We start from the raw sequence: 21440 nt of genomic DNA, 5'->3' as shown, positions 1-21440 counted from the left end.
GCATACAGACAGTCTAATTGATGAGAGTTTCTCATGGTTTTAAACTATCCTTTTTAGAAATTCAGTTTGTCTTAAATTGGTAAAGTCTGTACTTGGAAGTTCAGAGTTCCTCATCCTTGAAACACAATCATACACTTTCTTATATAAGCATTAAAGACCTATAAAAGCACAGCTGAAAGTTACTGTCATGCTGATGAAAGACAAAGGAAATATCCTTCATGGTTGAGGTAACATTATACAGTGTGCTTGTGTGCAGGTATCTATTTTACTGTAACAATTATGGATTTCCCCATCTTAATTCTGTACATTTGATCATTTTTCAGGAAGCTTACGTCTGTGCTTCCTAAGCTGCGGCAGGTGCCCCTCTAGAGTGTTCACAAGGGAGCAAGTGACAAGGACAAAGCAAAAGGTTAAGAGCTAGCTAGCTTACAGAACCAGAATGAATGCAAGTCAAGTCATGATGGTGCTTTACTCAGGCTGTTTGAGATGGAGCATGGGAGTAACAGTTTACTTGAAAGGGACAGTACAGGCAAGACAGCATGGAAAGTTCTCATATAGACAACTGTCATCAAAACTGAACTTTCAGCAGTCTAAGGAACTGTTCAATATTATAAAGCATTTATGTGAACTCTGTTCCCTCCTGAAATATCACCATTGTATTTACTTTCAAAGATGACTATTTAAGTGAGAAGTTTAAGCAATAAACAGAAAATTTGAGAAATATCGTGTATATAAAAAAATGATTTCCACTAATAATCGTTTATGAAAAAGTCTTTACAGGTACAGTTCACAGCTAAAGAGTTTAACATTTAAAACATTTAACTGAACATGCTTTATATCCAAATAAAAACAGTGAAATCTCTTTCCTGAACTAGTTGAAATCATACCTATTTACTAGTTGCTGACAGGGTTCTACAGCTCAATCCAGGTTTACATCATTCTTAAAAGTCTCACTTTGGAAAGCACAGTAACTTTAAACTTCCACTAATTTCATCATCGCAAAGATGTCAAACATCTTGCGGAGTTCAGTAGGATGTTTTTATTTCAAAAAGTATCAGTAGTAACTTCAATGGCTTTATTTACATATGTTCCAGAGGAGATGTACAAGATAAGAGTAAGAAGCATCACAGGAGTATGAAGATTTGCATAAAATATACTTACTCTTCAATAATCCAAAAGACAATACAAATTAATGTGTTGAGCACCAAATTTCCCACTGTACTAGTTTGACTGTATTCCACCTGGATTATTTACTGCATTACCTTTCAAACATTCTATCTAATTAAAGATGCCTAGATACTATGCTGTTTGTTATTATACTGTCTTTGAATGAAGTACAGAAAGGAGGTAGTAAAAGTAGTGAAGGACGGTAGTAAAATATAAAATTTCACATCAGAAATGATACACAGTTTGAGAAAAGTGTGGGGTTTATTATAGCTTTGCCATTATAAGTGAGGGCAAGTGTTCAGGTCCACAAATTAAGCACTTAGTAGCACTGTGATCTCAAGGAACTAAGGTTCCTAAAATGAGTCTGCGGATCTGTTCAAAAAGAAATATCCCCAGTAGAGGAATTCAGTATTTCATAATTGGTTGAAGGTGTGTGCTTATGCAGATTAAAATCTAAGACGTTAAAACCTTGAAGTTCTTGGGGTGTTAGCCACACAATAAGCTGCAAATGTTCCGTTTTCTATGCCATTGCAGTACGAACCTTTGGCTAAAGCAAGTCAGTCAGTCTGAACAAGTGGAGAGTACCAGCAACTCAACTGCTCACAGAAAGCTGCTGAAGCTTAAGTAAAGATGTACTAGTGACAGTGAGGAACAACTAGGTTTCTAAAGGGCACAAAATTATCACAATACCAAGAGTTTAAGAATGATTCACTTGTACATGCATAAAAAAGACTATTATTTCTACAGGGTTTTGTCAATATGAGGTTTTGAAGGGAACAGCACTACTATTGAGGAGATAGTTTCATTTGTTGATCTCTTGTATTGATCAGACTATTCCTACTACTTACTCTGGGGCTGCCCCAAATGAAAATTGCTTTCTCACTTCTCTGTGGCAAAGCACGGTATCACTAAGACTTTACTATGTACTGCAGTAAACATTGGAGAAGTCATTCTATTCCTGTTCATGTTAGAGGCAATTTGGAAATTAGTTTTCGTGGAATAAACTTGAGATACCTTCATTTTACCTTTGCCAGTCATGGTAAAGGAGAAATAAATAGGAATTGTAGGGAGAAAATCTTGGAGGAAATAAATGAACACACAAAGAATAACTTTAGCTGACTTATGTAAATGAAGGAAAGAAAATACTACTACCTTTGATGAGACTATTCGGTTATCTGGAAATCTCTGTGGAATGTACGCTTCAGTGCCTGGAGGTGGTTCACGATGCCCAACATAAATAGTCCGACTGTCCACCCAATTCTCTTCTCCAGCACACTATGGGGGAAAAACAGTCATCACGTCACAGTTCACTCCATATTACTGCAGTAAGGTGAGTCACGCCCTGAATTAACTAATCACGTGTCTGATCATCAGCACATACATAGCCATCAGCGCATGACCTCTCACACTTCTCTGTATAATCTCAAGACCACTAAAACAAATAAAATTAAGTCAATTGTCAAAACTCTGCCTTAATTGCACTGTACTTTCCCTTAAGCAATAAAAAGGAATCCATGAAAATTACTATTCTGACCTTTTAGTTTCGTAACTGAAAAAAGAAGAAAGGCTTAATATTTTCTCAGTCAAATTAGAGATTTAGTAAGTGTTTATGTGGTTGCTAATCATTTTACCACTGATAAAAATCAGTGGTAATTAAAATGTTCACATATATATGACAAGTACATTTCATTTTTAAGACTAGCCAGCCATAACTTGGTATTTTATTTGCAGAAAAGTGAAACCCTGTGTTCTCTGAACTACTAGTAATAACGATTTCAATAGCCATGAACAAGCTTATAGAATCTCAGAAAAAGAATTGCCAGGAAATAGACCTCAGCTTGTCAACTCCAATCTCTTGCTCTTTAATGAAAGCCGTAGAAGTTTTCTACTACTGCAAGTAGGAAGAAAAAAAGTAGATGACCAAAATGTTTGTATATTCACATCTTGACAGCCCACCACATTCACAGCTTGTCAATATTAGCACTTTATGCTTCCCATTCACTGTGAAAAAAGAAAGTACAAATCACTGTAGAAAAGTATTTGCATAAAACCAAAGTGATTAACTTTTTTTAGAAATTTTTTTCTTAAGGACTTGGATTACAAAATGCTTATCCCTTAGTTGACAGTTTTACTAATTCCCACCTACCATATGAAAAACAGTTCTCAAGTACAGAATACATTCCTAATACTTTGTCCTACATGGAGAAGCCCAGGCATCAGCTCTTTTAACATTATCATTAGGTGAAGTTTGGGGTAATTTAAATATTTAAATATGTAATCATTTTTCACTGAAAAATTCTGCTTTATGTTGTAATATTGCATTTGCATATACTTCCATTAAGCGTATTAGAGGGAAGCTTCACTTGGGCGTCTTCAACAGCTACATCTATTTAGTATATTAAATAACATCCCAAAAGTGCTCCTGGGCACTGACTGGTGCTTGACTGTCTGTCTCTAAGGGTGACCTGTCAGACTGCTGCTTAGCAAACTGACACCAAACAAATACCAGTAGCAGGCTGGTAGTTAACACAGCCAAAGCATCACTCCCCAAAGCAGCTGGATGTAGCCATGCAGTTCTTTACAAATAAAAGAGAGTTTAATCATATAGACATATAGCTAGTCTTGCTGTCAATAGTTCTGGGCCCATTTACTTTACCAGTACAGACATGACATTCAGCCCACTTCTAAAGATCAGGTAGGATTCTTTCAGCAAGCCAAAATATTTTGCAAGGAGGTAAAGCAATGAAAATATTTCCATATTCCACCTTCTCTCTATGCCAGGAACAAAATTGTATCTTTCATCATTTTATTGCAACATAATACATTTTACCTTCTCACTGTACTTGAATGTACAATGTGCACAAATGATTTATTGACACTTGTGCCAAGTAACACTCCTAGAAATGCAAGAGACAGTGAGATACTCCTGACTAGTGGATTAAATTGTACAACGTTTATTAATTTTTTGTTAGGAAGGACGTTCCAGACATAAAAGCAACACAAAGATTACTCCTGATATAGCTAAATGTCTGAGTTCAGAGACTATTGCATAAAGGGCTAATGGGAATTTAACACATGAATCTTTGAATATTTCAAGAAGAAATCCCTCAGCTCCTCCTTTCCTCTACACAGGTCCAGCCTGACAATTTCTCTCATATTTATTATGAGCCACTCTAAGATAGCTTGACAAGGATATTATTAGTTCAAAAAAGCATTTTTTTTTTAAGGTCTCACAGTATAAACTTCTCTTTATGGTGACTGAGTTAAAACAGTCCTCTCTGAAATTATCTAGCTAGAAAATACAAAAGACAGAGCTCTAAAGGCCTGATGGCTTTGGAGTATAGTGTTAGCACAAAGTAAACCAACTTCATATCACAACTTGGAACTTACATTCCTAAAGAAAGGCTTTATAAAATTTACTTTAGGCATGGATATAAAATCAAGACAATCTCTTTTGTTAGCTTAATTTGATCTGGTTTTATCATTAATTGATAAATTCACCACAAAAGTACAAAACCATATCTAACTGAATTTTAGCTACTGCTAGCACAGAACATTTTTCAGTATGTTAACAGAAAATAAATGCACTTCCCTAACCCAATTCAACAACTTCAAAACCCCAAAACATTCACAGTTCAAGCGCAAAAATTCAGCAGGGAAGAGTAAGGCTATGTTTTTCAGTGAGGTAAAAGTGCAATGCAAAAAGTAGCATGCATTATTCCATACAACCACAAGGAAACTCACTTGAGTGAAGCAGAAGAGGATGCTTTTAGGAAAACAGCAGTGTAAGTCAGGATGCATGCCACAGAAATCAAAACACACCAACTGAATGTCTGGTAATGCTAACCTACAAAGCCAAACACATTGATGCAACAATTCTTTTAATGTTCAGGTATTCCACTTACAGAATGACACCAGGGAAACTGAAAAACAAGAAATCTGATGCTGCTGCCAGAACAATGAACTACATTCACTTATTTTTTTAAGTTCTATTACTTAAAGCCCATTAAGGGTATATCCAAGAAACCATAAATAAGTCTTAGCATTATCGGCTTCTATTTATAGTATGAAGCTCAGTGTACTGAGACCTAGTTTCACTGGCACATCAATGAAGAAGCATTACTTAGCTTTTACTCTTTCAAACAGGGTCAGCAATACAGAAAGCAAAGACCAGCAAAAGACTAAGTCATCTTTATGCAACACTAAATAGATCCAGTTAACAGGATTATGCCTTAATGCACGTATGAGTTCAAATATTCCTGGAGCTTACTGTTCTGATTTAAAAACCAAAAAAAACCAAAAAAACCAAAAACAACACACACCACCACAACAAAACTAGCTTGAAACTCACCTTCATGCTACTCTGCTAATTTTTTTTTTTAAATTTAAATAAAAATACATTATCTGAAAAAACAAGGGGGCTAGTATTCAACAGGTGACACCAAAAGGATGATAGGAAGGTGCCAGCAGTACCTCCTGGAAAAAGTAACTGACTTTAAAAGATTCCAAGTCTTTCCAAGCATTTTTAGTGACGAGATTTGAGTTATAGTTAGGAAATCAACGGAAACACTGAATGACATTTCCTAACGCTCCACTTGAACTAGTAATTTGGGCATAATTAGTAGCAACAATCTTCAGTTCTAAATTATATTCTCTCTCCGAATAATGTAAACACAAACACAACTAAAATCAGTCAGTATGTGAAGTACAGCTGAAAAACTCAACTAAAACCTGCCCTGGCCAGGCTGTAAGCACACTTTGTTGAACAGTATTCTCTCCTACTTTTTTGTTAAATGCTTTCTCAGAAAGAGTCATAAATTGACAGCACACACTAACCACAGATTTGACAGCACTGAATTAGCAGCAGCGGCTATAGCCTTGTTTGCCCAGGCTGTAACTCAAGGTCTTTCATACAGAAATACTTTACACTCAGAGGCAGTCTCGGCAACTGTCTGGTGTTTCAGTAAAACACTATTTGATCCAAATAAAGCAATTAGCACTGTTGTTAAAATGCATATGCAAAACACAGCTGCTCAATCACTTTGGAGTTTTAGGATGTTGACATGCTATTATCACTCAAATATCTGCATGAAGAACTAATGGTGTACAGTGTGAAAAACTTCTGCGTGTAGAATATTTTGCTCACATCTAGAGTGGATACATTACAACAGCTCTGCACTAAAAATTCTGATTTTTCATTCAGTGGAGAGAAACAACTTCAGTGAATCACAGCTTCGTGAGATACTGAAGTGAAAAAAGGAATGCTTTTTCCTTTCTAATATCTCAAGCAAACTGTCATCTTTATCTATCATATAGTATTTACCAAACCATGTGATCATATTAAATCATCTTTGTCTTCATTTGTCAAATGTACTGAGTGCCTGTTCTTTTACACTTGACTCAGCACCATTCTGAAGGTAAATATGCAGCCATCTCCCTATGCAAACAATAGCACAGTGTACAAATTTTTACCTAACCTTTCCAAATCCAGTCAAATCCACTATCCTTTTAAAGGTAGATACGATCTATAAGCCATGAAAAGCAGAATCCCTCTAAAGAAATAATACTACTAATAATAATCATCATCTACATTTCCTGTGATTGCTAGTCAGTAAAAGAGATTAAGAATTGAAATAGCCCACACCGCAAAAAGTCTCATTATTTTACATTTATTTCTATGTGGAGTTAAAGGGTGAAATTCTCATCCACCTAAAGGATCCAAGTAAGATTTTAAATGTTAGGCAAAGTCACCAAGACCTATGTAGAGCACTTAAGATTTTAATTTTGTTCACAGCAGTGTATCAGCCCTCCATATGAATGAATCAAGCTCAGAATGAACAGTAAATACAGCTTTAAAAGCTGCTAAGATTGTTTTTGTATATTTTGTATGAATATAGAATGGCACAGATAAAATGATTCAAACATAATTATCAGATAAATCCCCTATCAGGCTTTATAATCTAAAAAAGGACTACCTCAATATTAGGTATGGCAAACTGGAAGTAAATTGTTTCATGCACCTAGAAGTGATACAGACATATGCTAATTACACCACCAATTTAATGGAATACCAAAATGCAGCACTTCAGAAGCAACCACAATATAAACCCGGAACAACTCCCTCCCAGAAGCTCCTACGACTGCTTAACACACTTCCTATGGGAGATGTCACTATCATGGGATCTGTTGCCTTACACTGTTGCTAGAGAATACTTACTACTGCATTTCTTTTTAGCAAGCACATTTTAAGTGCTTGCATGGAGATTTTCACCAGAAATGTTAAAAAATAAAACTCTCCCAATTCAATTGCCCACAAATCACACAATGCTGGACATAAGTATATGCAGAGGGAGAAGAAAGAGAAGGTGATAAACATTCTTTGACTTCAATTAGGTTATTTTATTTATTAATCTCAAGTAAGGGATGTGATTAGTTGAGCTATACTCTGCTTTGCTTCTACAGAAAATGGTGCCAAGTCCAGTAAATTTCCTGACCAAGCCATACCTACAGCATTTGGTGAATCCTGGTCTTCTGATCCTTCTTCCCATCTCCTGCAAGGGCCTTGGGCATGCAGGCAGAAGAGGAAATGGCTTCATAGCAATAGGCTGCACAAAGCTTTGCGACATTGCTTGAAGTTGGAAAGAGGAAATGCAGAAATACTGTGGTGGAACCATGTAAAGTTCTGCAATTCACTCCGGTTAGCACAGCAGGTTCTGACACAACAGCAAGTATTCCAGTTTCTGTAAAATACCTAACATTTCTCTGTGTGTACTTCGTATAAATTTATACTCTCAGCCTTCCAGTTCATGCCTTCTTGAGCACTGTGCTCAGAAGAAAAGGTTTCTGAAGCTATCCTGAAATAGAGTTCTATTCTAGCCATGTCGTAGAATCACAGAATCTCGGAACAGTTTCGGTTGGAAGAGACCTTCAAGATCAGTTTGCACCAGGACATTCTAATATAGCACTTTGTAGACAGTCCAATTCTCCTTTCTGATTTCCAGTTTAGAGCATCACTTTTAACTGAATTCCACGTACTCTGTACTTCAGAGAATCATTCGACTTCATGGATGACAAGGCCAAGTGTTCCTCCTAAAGAGTTATGTAATTCTTTGTTTCAAATACATAAACACTAACCCAAGTTACTCAAGCAAGACTAAGATCTTTCATAAATGGTCAATTTAAACTCCAAATATTGTTAACACAACGGCCCATTTGGCATAGTTATTGTGATGCTTCTGCTTTCTCTTAAGGAGAAAGAATCTTGTTTGGTTTCCCTGTTTATTTCCATGAAAAGCAGTGGTAAAAGCGATAGAGATAAAAAGTCTCCTATTCCTTTCACACATGCCATCTTCAACCAATTTCAAGGAATCACTAGGATGACGGTAAAAAACGTATATCTGTGAACTACATGAATTGCCAGACAGCTGGAAAAACACTTTTGCTTCATTTCTTTTCCTTTCTCCCACTGTATCGGTTCTGACACATTTTACTCCTTGCTGCCAGTGGGACAGGGAGTCAGTGTGCCTCCTTGCAAGTCTCCCCAGCCCCAGTTCAAGAACTGCTACATGGAAATCCTTTCAAGAGTGTCTTTCTTGCAATTAGAAAGGCAAATGAGAAACAATACTGCAAATAGAAGTGATACGAGAAGCTCGAAGGGAAAGTGTCACACAAGACACATGCTATTTGACAGCCCTAGCACTTAAATTAATTATAAATCAAGTTTATATTTAAGTAGCTCCAGAGCAACAGCTGAAACTAAGGTTTGTGGAGAAAATTTACAGCTTCCTTAGGTGCTAACAAAAGCTGCAAAACAAGGGCAGCACTTTTATGGCTTGCAAGGCAACTAAATGTCACTAAGATTTGCATGCAGTGCCAGTCAAACTCAAGAGTATCTATAAAGGTACTTTTAAAGAAAGCTGCACAGATTCTTCAGAATGCAGGGTTTTTTTTTTACTCTTGGTTACCAGGAAATAGAACTATTTGCAGTAATTCATCAAGAAAGATTCTAAAGACATCAAAATTTTCAGGTCAGAAAAATAAACTGTTAAAAAATATTTTTTCAGATTCTAAAGAAACAGGAGGACGGAGAGAGGCAAGCAGTAGATTTGTTTTCTTTCATTCAAAAATAAGTAATAAAACCACAGATACATCGTACTATTTGTTTTCTTTTATATGAAGATACTAAATTATTAAGAAAAATCAAGCAAAAATACCTTCTGTCAACCTTTTCAAAAGCACAAGTTAATGCTTATGGAGACAACATGCATTGCCAAGATCGACAAGATCAGATGCAACTAAAACTCATTCTTAAGCAGTATGCTTAGAGGAGCTTCAGGTTATTCAAAAGGGGACATATTCTAAAAATACACTTTAAATTTAGAGCAGTAAGTTACTCTACCATCAACCTTCACACGAACATGATCAGAACTGGCCAGAGTGAAAACACCCTCTGCAAAGATTTTAGCAAACAATGAACCTAATATTCAATTTATTTGCCTATCTTCTATTCATTCTCAGAAGTACTAAACAAACTCTGTATTTCTGTACTATACCTATCCTACCCGAAACATGGTGGCAGTCTTGCCAGGCCCTCGGACCAAAATCCTGCTATGACTACACCTAAATGAAAAAAGCAAAGGAAAGAATCAAATTTCTGGCCTGGATTCCAGAACAGAGACAGTTAAGAGATAAAGGCTTTCATATGTTTCTTCACACTTAGTACAAGGGCTGCCAAAATGTCTCATCTAAATGTTAGCCAGTTTCTAAACTGTTCAGGTGAGTTATGGACAAAAAAAAAAAGAATAGTTAACTATTGAACTCTGCAGTCTACTGACACACAGTTGAGCAGGAGACCTCTCTATTCCTGCTTTCACTACAGAAATGCAATGCAGCTCTCCTGCCAAGAAAACATCCTCCTCCTTCCTTGTTAACCCTTCTCATCACAATTAAATCTGTAACAAAGTTCACTGCAAGTAGTAACTACTCACTGTCCTGATGGTCAGGGTTTGTTAGTTTAAGAGGACTTTCATTCGTAAGTGGATACAGAGCTAGTGAAACTATGATTCTGGCAGAGAAGAGGTGGGGCTACTTTGTAGTATCATCATATGTTGTAACAAGTCTAATAATTTCTAAAATGCTGGTCTTGCAGGCCACCGAGTCAGTGGCCAAAGAACATCCAAACATTGTTACATGAACTGTCCCACCCATAATAATTTAGTGCTTTAGTCTTTATGTTACATATTTATACTGGAGATTCACCAAAATATTTATTGTAAGTTCATTTATATCTCTATATATCTTTACATATTTATCTATTTATATTTAGCTGATATTTAACTACAGTTTCTTAATGAACAGAGACTTACTATTTAACAGCTTTTTGGGGGTTTTTGCTACACAAAGACTAGCTAAAAAAAATAAGCTTCCCAGCATATATCTGTAGCTATGGTACCACGCATAGTTGAGGTCAGGCTGCAACCTTATCATAAGCAAATAGCCCAAGTGAAATATGAGAAGGGAAAAAAAAAACCTATCACATAGGTACTGCAGAAAGCAGTACAATTAGCGTAGTTACTACCTGTTAGTCCTCCACACCTATAATGAGAAACCTAAATCCTCCGCAAAATTAGCAGGTGTCCTGTTTTCATAAATTTTCAAATGAAGATCTCGCTCACTCACTCCAGTCCCCAACTTATGCCCCCCAACTAAGGCCAGACAGTATTGGTCTACATAATTACACACAGAAGTAAACACATAAGGTACAAACAACAGACTTTCCCTGCATTACTGGTAAATTTATTAGCAGCCTGGAAGCCCTGACATTAGTCAAAATTACAATATGAATAGCCAAATTTCTACTACGAGTAATTGTATTTTGCTTTATCACCTGCAGTGTAACTTGCAAATTATACATCTTACTTTCTTTTATCTGCAATCGGGTTTTGAGACCTATTTAAAAAGTCAAATCATAATCCCAGCAGACCTATACTTCATCTTGAAGAAATCTTGCATCTATAGTTCAAAAATAACTTGGCTGTTCAGAATAACTAATTATGTACCATTAGAAGCTACACAGCTTTTTCCTTCATCTCCTTACTTATTACTGCACACCAGCACCAAATCCCATGTTACGCAAATCCAGTTTGGTGAACACCAACACACAGACACACACACTTTGACATGAGAAAGGACCCTAACTACAGATGGTTATAAAGGTTAATGAAACATTTATTTGGAGCTATTTTAAAGAAAACAAACTCACTTTCAACAAACTTCAAACTCTTACATAATTATATAATAGTATTCCAGTACAACTCCGGCACACTAAAGGAATATAAAATATTAACCTTTAACTCCTTCCAACACTGCAAAGCAATGCCCTACGTTGAAGTATTTGAGGGAAAAGGCCATGTGCTGATTCAAGTAAGAGCTCACAAATTGTATTTTACAGTTTTAGTATCATACAAGTGTTGACGAAATATTATATTAAATTCCCATGGATAACAGTGAAGATCTTTTGAATTCTGTAAAAGTAGCAGACATCAGGATCACAAATCCTACTTCAGATAAAATCTACACTAATAAAAAAATATAGGTTTTAAACTTTAAAATCGCATGAAGGACACTCATTACCTTTGAGTGTTCATGTCATGAGCATGAGTGAAACTACTCATGATGCATAAAAAGCTTTATGACTCCAATAACCACAAGATTTTTGTTTTCTTTCTTTGTTTTCACTGCACTTGAGGAACAGGAATTCCACAAAGATTAAATATTACTTGACAATTCCTTTGATGTACTGAGCTTGTTAATATTTACTTTTACTCTCAAAGAACAGATTTAAGAATGTGCAACTGCACAATATGAACTACAGTAAATATTCCACAACTTTTTCAAACATCAAAAGATTTATTTCAAGACTTCTACAGTAACCAGTTAAATATTTATAAAACAAACTCTAACAGTATTTGCTACTATTAGTTGTATTTTAAAAGTTAGATATTCATGTAAAATTATTTCACATTTCAGCTATTTCCTTTGTCATATATAATCTCAGGAAAATGTAAGCAATATTTCAATTAGTCAGAAAACAAAATAAATAAGTGAAATCAAGGTGACTAGTCAGTTAGAAGCTAGTGCCAGTTGCTACTAATAAAAAAAACCCAAACACTAAATAGTCCAGAACATATATTATACAAGTAATTAAATAGCAAACTTCAGAAGTCAAGATAGCCAATGCTTAGTAGTCAAAATTGTGAAGGAGTTCTGTAACTAAACTCTTAGGTATTGGAGTTTCTCTGGATTTAGTTACCAAACTCGTCACTGAACAAGCCAAGACCCTGGAAATCAAGGGTGAACTTCCAGTTTTTACCATCTTAAATAGTTCAATGAAGACTGGGTAAAGTTTAAACCAAAATATCGTTAATAAGTCAGAGGGAACTTTTCCTTGTATAACAAAGGTGAGGAACACTTAACCACCTTTTTCCCCAACGTATAATCAGTGACCTATAAGGTACTAGAAGTTGATCCACAATGACTTGCCACCTCAAGTAGACATTCAGTAATTGTAAAACACCACTAATAAAAGCATTGATGACAGTCAGAGAACTCATAGTAAGGTCAACACAGTACGCCCAATGCATCTGAAGTCAAGTTCCAGTATACTCAGTACAGTGTCAACAACCATCTCTTGATCAAAAGTAGAGCAGGCACAAGTGATTTTATTTCAGTAAAAACTGTAGCTACTTTCCATTTTAAAATGTGAATCACACGCTCCAGCATTTATCTAAGCTCAGCAAGCAAGATTCTAAATAATGCTATGAGACTGGTAGCAATGTAATTATAGAACAAGGGGAATACACTTTCGAAAGCTTTCAATGCTCTGTGTACCTCCTTTTATTTATACGTGGAAGAATAAATGTCCACATTCCACTCTAGTGTATCAAAACTGTTCTTTGTCCTTCATACACGAAAGCAAAGATATTTTTAAAGAAAAGTTTTTTCTCTCAAGTCTAGAACTGTACTGTACATTGAGATTAATATATTCTGAGCCACAATGATTTTGATAATAAACGCAAAGGAGGTTATGTAGCTTTGTCTGGGATGAGACGATAAGTGTAATCTCAACCTCCACATGTCTGCCACTCAGTGATACAGAAAAGGGTAAACAACCTTTTGATGTTATGGGTTTCTATTCAGCAGCACAAGCATACATCAAACACAAGAGAAGGCACCTACTTCCAGGCTCCGATTTACTGCTGTGATTTCTTTGATGTGGTGAGGAAAGGAAGCAAGTAGTTACAATTCATCACCCCCTGAAAACAACTTGTGGCGGGATAGTCTTTTTGCCATAAAACTCCCTCAGGACTCCAGCAATCTAAAAAATTCCCCCTTGACAAACATACCCCACAGCATGAACTCCCATCATTAATGAGTTGGTAAACTATTCCCTAAAGAAATGTTTCTCAGACTTCGAATGCTGATCTGCCATCTCTTCCCTTTGTCAACAACAAGCAAAGAAAAAAAAAGAAAACAAACTAAACCCATCTTCTTCTTGATAGAAGCAAATCAACATTAGCCAAGAGTAGCTTACAGAAGGTTGACAGTCTCCCATACCCCACATATTTGGAACCTCTACCGTAAGTAGTACAAGGCACATGCTGGCAGGAAACACCTTTATATGCTTGTTCAAGTTCACTAAATACGTACTTGAGGACATCGCAGGCCCTATGGGCCCTTCAACAACCAAATTGAGAGTATCAGGCTTGTGGATAGCCTCTATGACAGATTATCTTAGAAAAAAAACAATTAATCTTTAAATATGAGGATACCTGACAGGTGTTACTTCAACTGACCAAGTATCAAAAAACCTTTAAACCAGAACCATCAGGATTATCTATTTTAATCTGCTGTGTATGATGGGCTAAAGAATCTACAAACTGAAACAGCTAGGTAACCATCAAAAGGGAAAAATACTTAATATTTTTTCTTTTTGCAACATTTTGTATTTAAAATGTATACACATCCTTAAGGAACTGTGGCATTACAACAGTGAAGAAAATATTTTTAATAGATTGTTTCCTTAGTGTTACCTCTTTGAAGACAGTCCAATAGACAGATTTTCTTTTTAAAGATCTAGTTTTTATGCTCAATAAAACTCATCTGTTCCCAGAAAACACTGTGCCCCTCATCTGTCTCTTCTGTTTGACTAGGAATTCCTGGAATGAGTCCAAAGAAAAAACAAACCTGAAAATCCTCAGTTGCTGCAAAACAGGGTTAGGAAAAGCAATGAGGAATTTTGAACTACCTTGTCATGCTACTTTTTTTTTTACATCCCCGTAACAGGGATGTAAAGGAAATAAATGAAGATGAAGTCCAAAGTGAGTACCCAATACTCTTACTATACTCTAACAAATTCCAAATACTGCTTATTTGGAAAATATATGACCATAATAATTCTGTATATTGATTCACATTTCCTTATTCATAGATCTTCTCAAATGATTACAGATTTACTAAGTAATATGATCTGACTCCAAAGTTCAATCAAACTGTAAAGCTACCCATATTCTGAGCGGAGGTCTGGACTGACTTCCACAGATAACTTTAACTGGTTGCATAAACTGCCAGACAAATGCCTACAATTCAGTGATTTTAGGAGAGGTAATTTTATGCTATGTCTAAAACCAGCTAACATGAGTTTCCTGACTACCAACTTCAGTAACAACTGTGTTTGTAAATGCAAGCCTGAGCACTCAAGACATTTATTCTATCAGGTGATTTTTTTACCTTAAGCCTTTAAGAACATTGAAAGCCAAAGGCAAAACCCAAATCAAGTCAGAAATTGTTCTAGGCTCATTTTTTTGCTCCCCCATAAGTGCAGTAAGGTAACAGAAGATACTACAAATCCTACTTTGGCCACACCAAATATACATACGTATGAGGCATGTTTGGCTCCTGCAGAAGAGGAGTTCCATAAACCTACATGCTTCCAAATAGTTTTGGCTACATGCTGCGCACTTCGGAACATGTACCCTACAGGCGGGATCAGCTGTCCTGCAGGCAGAGAAGACGGGGCAAAAATAAAACTTGAGGTGATCGCTCAAGGAGTATTACTACAAATGAGATAACTAATCCTTGGCAGCACCCTGGTCGGCAGTACAATGTCTTACTGAAGTTATTTCTGTCTACTTCCTAATGCTTTCCTTCCCCCCTCTCCCCTAATATAAGAAGATTTAATCCATAAATAAGAGAGATAATTTTAGAAGGGGAAAGTCATTTACTTTTGCCTTCTAGAAACAACTACTCTTTATTGGTTTTAGGAAGCATTCTACTGGACAATGCCTTGGAAATAAAACACAGCTATGTTTAATAAACACAGACTCGAATATCAGGTACAGATCCCAACATCAGTTGTCTTAGACAGTACAAGAAAAAAGAGACTCGTAATTTTATCTTCTAGATAAGCAGCTATGACTAATACCAAGGAAAGCAGAAAATATTTCCACACTTACATTTTTTTTTTACAATATGACTGCATTTGAGGCCTTGCCACAGGAGCACTATCAGTTGCCATATCCAACCACCATGCCCCTGTTAAGTCTAGTGCTGAGAAAAACCATGAGTCTACTAGTTATCCTGTTAATCTTTTTCTAATACATATGGCTCTTAAGGGGTCAATTATACATTTTAAGTTGAATTCTAATGCAGTAAGTATTCTGATTGTAAAAGGTAATTACTTACTTTGTTTCTTAATGTAAGTTGATTATGTGCTTATGCAAGAGGCTATCTGGTGGCAGCTAGACCGGCTGAGCCCCTGCCTCTAGTCAACGGGGCACCATGAGGTGGAAACAGCATTGGACTTTCCTTCTAATGGTAGAGAAAGTCACATTCACACCAGTTTGACGAGTTCTGGCACATACAAGGAATAAGGATATTAAGTGGCCAGTTCTGTATCAAGTGAGTTAAATGTGCTATTGTTTTAAATAAAAAGAAAGCTTGTAACTCTTAAGAAGATTTGTTAGGGATGATATTCAAATAGTTGAGAACACTGGGGTTTTGTGGTTTGTTTTGGGGGTTTTGGTTGGTTGGTTTGGTTTTGCTGTTATGGGTTTTGGGGTTTTTTTTCAGTGAGGATGTAACATAGAAGGAAGAAAACTGACTTCAGGTGCATACTTCTGGAAACAAGGCCTCCAGATGCTTTTGTGAGGGCACTGACAGAAGCCTATAAAGCAGATAATGGGTTCATCTGCAGAGTAATTTTTTACATTTACAAAAATAGGAAAGTATAGAAGCTATGCCAAGATGCATTTGCACTTAACATTAACACTTTCCGTTTGGAAGGATTTATGTCCTACAAAAAAGTCTTTTCAGAGGACTATACCTCTAATCTCAATATGCTGTAAAAACACTTTCTGGAGACAAATCCAGGACATTTTTCTTTGCAGGCACACATACATGCACACATCATACACACCCATCACCTCTTGACTCTCTGTACCTTTGAAACAGAGTTTAAAATATCAAGCAAAGAACCCATGATTTCACCTATATATATTAGTCAATGAATGAAAACAAAGCAAAAGCTCTAAAATCTGAGTAAATTACACATCTTAAATCATTTATATTACAACCTGGATCTTCCCTCCCATATACTCTATAAAAAGACTATAAAATAAAGCCTTATCACTAGATAAAAACAAAGGTTTGTCCTTGTAAGGAACAACGTTAATATTGGACTGTTAACAGGGAACAAATACAAAATAAACTGCATGCTTTCACTTATTCCATAGTGTCACCGTTGAAACACTTGGAGATACTGTGAAAAGAAAGGCTTGTTATGTCCCAAATAGAAAAGTTACATTGACCTAGTGGCCCTGTATAAACTGCAGGGTTTTTTTCCTCTGAAAGCTGCTTAGATTTCTACAGTAGTAATTATTCTTAAAAGCCACTTTGCTGCAAATCTGTAAATTTAGTATCAAAATTAGTTAGTTTAGAAAACATCTAAACTTTGCCTACTTGTGAAGTAACTACTGTTTCACTCAAGATCAACGAACAACAAAAATACCATGTCTATACAATAGCATTATTTATGTCCAACTGGCAAATCTGCTTGCTTCAGATCTACTGAAAGTACACAGAGGTTATAACCATATTCTCTGCTTTCTCTTTGGGTGCATGGCAGAAAAAAACCCCACAATATCACCCTCAGAGAGAACTCTTCCGTATTTGCTCAGGGAGTTGAGATAGCATGAACTTCAGAAGAAAGGGTTTTCTTTTCGTGTGTGTACCAAAAGGGAAGCAGAGTAGGTGATGGAGACTGAAGGGACAAGGTATCATGGAGCAACTCATGCCAGAAAAGTCTATCAAACCGGTACCCATGCCATCCAATTAATGCTCAAGCAAGTAATTTTTCCCTCCCCTTATTATTATAAGTTACATGCTGCTGACCATTTTAAGGGTCTCCATACTTCAATATTAGCAGATTTAATACCAGGCATCATATCCTAAATTACTCTTTAAAGTAGGGGAAAGTTGGTGATGGAAACAGGAGGTTAAATAAAGCTGATCAAGAAATTGTTTTGGGAAAATTAAATTGTTAAAAAACCCAAAATCATTGTTAACTGATTTTCAGCAAACTAGAGAAATGGTCCAGAAAGTCCAAACTGGTACTTTAAGTTAAGGAATCCATTAAACTTAACATTTACTGAAAGCCTCTCCCATCACTAGTTTTACTTTCAAGTTAATGAAAGACATATGAATATTGCCAGTTCTGTGACAAAAGTACATCTTATGGTTTGATTGTTCTGGTTTTTGTTTTGCTGGGTTTTGTTTTGGGGTTTTTTGCTTTGTTTTGTTATGTTGTCTTTTGGTTTTGTGGGTTTTTTTGTTGTTTTTTTTTTTAAGAAAAAGTAGCCACTCCATCACATTGGAAAAAAAGTCAAGAGTACAGAAACGGAGAAAATATGAACTTGAATAGCTGGCATGACAAACTGAAGTTTATTGGCTTAACAGACTGAAGTACTTTCAAGGATAAAATTTTTGTATATCAAAGCCTGAAAATATTTCACTGTTGAAAACATTTTTTGAATATATGAATAGTAAGCATATAAACAGGTTATCTTAAAAAAAGATTATGAAGATTGATTACAACTCTCAACATATTTAAAACTTGCATAATACATTCACATAGAACATGTCTAAAAAAATACCTAGATCTGGATTTAAAGATGGCATGTGAATTTTACTAGTATCATAACTGTGATGCTACTTGCTTTCGATTACCCATTATACGGAGTGTACTCTGCCTCAGCAGCCTGTGGTTCCATGGCATGAAATACTAGTTTCTACACTTCTCTCAGTTTAATCAGTGTAAGGTTATCCTTCTAGTTTTCAGATGCTATCTTCGTTTAAATGTTGGAGAGAGTGCAATAAAAAGCAAGGTTTCTCACAATGTAGATACCAGAACAAGGAAGAAATAGCATACCAGTTTCATTCTTAATGATATAGAAATCTGCTCACTCCTCATGTTTCCATTTTAATGTTACATACTTATTTCAGGTAAGTCAAGTATTATTTATAAATCCTTTTGTGCTTTGTTTATTCATCTGCACAAATATGAAACTGGACAGATGGGAAAGGATTTTCCTCAAATGTGATGCTAGCTGGAACCCTTAGGGGTAAAACATAAAATAAGCCCAAATTCCATCTGTTAATAAGTATTTTGGTTTCAAGATGAAACTGAGCATTTTTCCCTTTAATGCCTCACCTTAATATCATCCTCCTTATATACCTCCACTCTGAAAGGCTAGGCATTTCTAAACATTGTAAAGACTAAAACATTGTAAAGATTAATACAGCATTTGATTTGCCAAATATTCAACAGTTACGAATACTCTCACGACAAATATATAGTTTTGTCCCAATGTCTTGAAGGGCACACAGTCTTGGTGTAGATCAGGTCTGTCTCAAAGAGGAAAGGTCACACAGGAGCCACCCCATGCTGGTGAGCTTTGCAAGCTCTCCAGTTCAAAGTAGCTGAAATACCCACAACTTTGTACTTTTTCCTAATTTATTCACAATGGAATTTGCTAAGCAAATTAAACTGAAGACTGACTGGTGAAAAGTGAAGAGCCAGCAAGCAGAGGGTTATATATTGAAGAGGTAGACCTACCTAATAGGAGGCACAAAAAAAAAAAAAAAAAAGGCACACATCCCCAAGAAGAATCCTAAAACTTACAAAAGCTTTGTGAAGAATCCCAAAGCTGATAAAAGCTTTGCTATCTGTACAGCCATTAAACTCCCTAATGCTATCTCTTGTACTTACAACAGGAAAAAAAAAAAAGAAAAAGAAAAGGGGAAAAGCCCATAGGGCTTTGGAGAACAAGTAAGATGCTAAGGCACTGACTAAAGGAGGATGTGCAACAGGGTAAACCCACCTTGGCATCAGCCTCCAGGGGGTGCAGGCCCCTGGGGAGACAGCAGCCACTCACCATGGCTGTCCCGGGCCGGCCATGTGATGGCGGCAGCCAGGCTGGGCAGCGGGAGCCCTCAGGGCCTTCCGGCAGGCCCTGGCTGCCAGGCCCCATCTGTCAGGCCCCAGTTCTAGGCACTAAAAGAAAGCAAATGCTTCGACGGCAATTTAATGCAGGGCTCCCAAAATGGCAGGAAAGGCACTAAGGGAAGGGGTGGAGAGGCAGCCAAACTAGCTGTGCTGTGGGGAAGGAGGCAGGGAGTGCCCGGTCGCTGCTGGGCCCTGCACGGGGAGCATCCCGAGAAACACAGCAGCACCCGAGAGCACGGGCTCCCCAAAAACCAAAGGCGCCCATAGACAAAGCTGATGTAGCTTGCTCTTAGATAGCTGCATTGCCCCTGCTGTTAAGATAGAGAAACCATCAGAGTAAGCAAGAAAGGTGAATTCCACCTCTAATCTTACAACAAACCATCTGTATACTTTTTTCTTTGTCTAAGCATTCAGGTGTCACTGACAGAAGTGTTTTCATCCGGATGTAGGAATTGGGTTCATATGATCTCAGTTACCTGATGTTAAAAAAAAAAAAAGAAAGAAAAAAGACACACACAACCCCAACATATTTTTGAAGGTCTGGCAAAACCAGCACATTCCACCTCGGCTCTCCTCATGCAGCTGCCATCCTGTTTGATGAAGAGCACACACTACTGACACACAAAACATAACATCATCACTATGACCAGACTACAAATGAACACAGAAAACAGGTACAACTGTTCTCAATCTCTGGGGCCACAACAGCAGCCATTGCTGTACAGTGTCAAAAAGCTATGGCTTTCCAGAGTCTGCTGAAACCCTGGCCTCGACCCTGCTACAAGTGATCTCACCCTCATTTGGCAGCCAGGGGCACACACAAATTAACACTGCCATCCAAGAAACAGTCACCATTGCCTCACACATGTGACAAATGGCCAATGTACAGGCACACTGATTTAGTAAAGCCTCTTTCTCTTAGGGGAAAAAATGGACACAGGAAAAATGCATCTTCAGTACAAAACTGCTGGCACATGATAAAAACACTCTGTGACAGCAGAACAGCCACCTTAGTGGTTTTCTGCAGCTACTGGTCACATGGTAGCCACTACCATCACCACCAAAAGGTTAAGCAACACAAAATCTGCCTATTCCACACCTTGTAAGATGAAGGGTAGTATCAGCTAAGCAGGCTTCTTAGCCAGATCTCTGTAAGGTGCTGTGAAAGAAAATAAAGAGTTTCTACAAAAATATAGCACCGGAGAGATTAATGAATTGCAAATTTTATTCACAGGCATGGAGACGGGAAAGTCATCTACCTGAAAAGGTTCCATCTAATGAAGTACAAAAATCAAGGAGACAATTTCTACAGAAAATAATTTGCACTGGGGATGCGGTTTTGTGGAATGATTGTTGCAAGAACCTCTTGCTGTTGAGAGACACTGCAAAGGGTCTTCTCCTTTGCTATTCTGGGCTTCTGAACACAGATATTTTCCCTTACTGTAGAGAATAGATTTGTCCTCTCCCACCTTGTACACCAATGTATGTATTTTAAAAAAAAAAATTAGACACATCTTACCAGAAACAAAACGTTTACTTTTTAAAATAATTGTAATGTTGAGTTAAAGTCATACAATGTTTGAAATCACAAAGCAGCTAATGAAAAGTAATAATCTTTCCCAAAGCAACCTTAAATTACTGAAATGAGTATTTCTAGTCCCTGATAAGACTTCCATCTATGGGATCAAGTTTGCTCTAAACAATGTGTTCT

At 36.8% G+C, this 21440-nt stretch overlaps 1 protein-coding gene across 1 annotated transcript in view; it reads right to left on the bottom strand.

Annotated features, from left to right (window-relative positions):
* Positions 1-19754, bottom strand: part of ATP11A (ATPase phospholipid transporting 11A) — an 85479-nt gene extending 65725 nt beyond the window's left edge. The window contains exons 1-3 of the mRNA XM_086481730.1: positions 19659-19754; positions 5527-5571; positions 2320-2442 (exon numbers count right to left, since the gene is read on the bottom strand). Of these exons, the coding sequence (XP_086337856.1) occupies positions 2320-2442; positions 5527-5571; positions 19659-19754 (264 nt within the window). The remainder of the gene's footprint in view (positions 1-2319; positions 2443-5526; positions 5572-19658) is intronic.
* Between the last annotated feature and the right edge of the window lie 1686 nt (positions 19755-21440).

The sequence above is a fragment of the Leptosomus discolor genome, chromosome 1 (assembly GCF_034619465.1).
Source record: "Leptosomus discolor isolate bLepDis1 chromosome 1, bLepDis1.hap2, whole genome shotgun sequence".
Lineage (NCBI taxonomy): Eukaryota > Metazoa > Chordata > Aves > Leptosomiformes > Leptosomidae > Leptosomus > Leptosomus discolor.
This window is presented reverse-complemented; position numbering and strand designations above follow the sequence as displayed.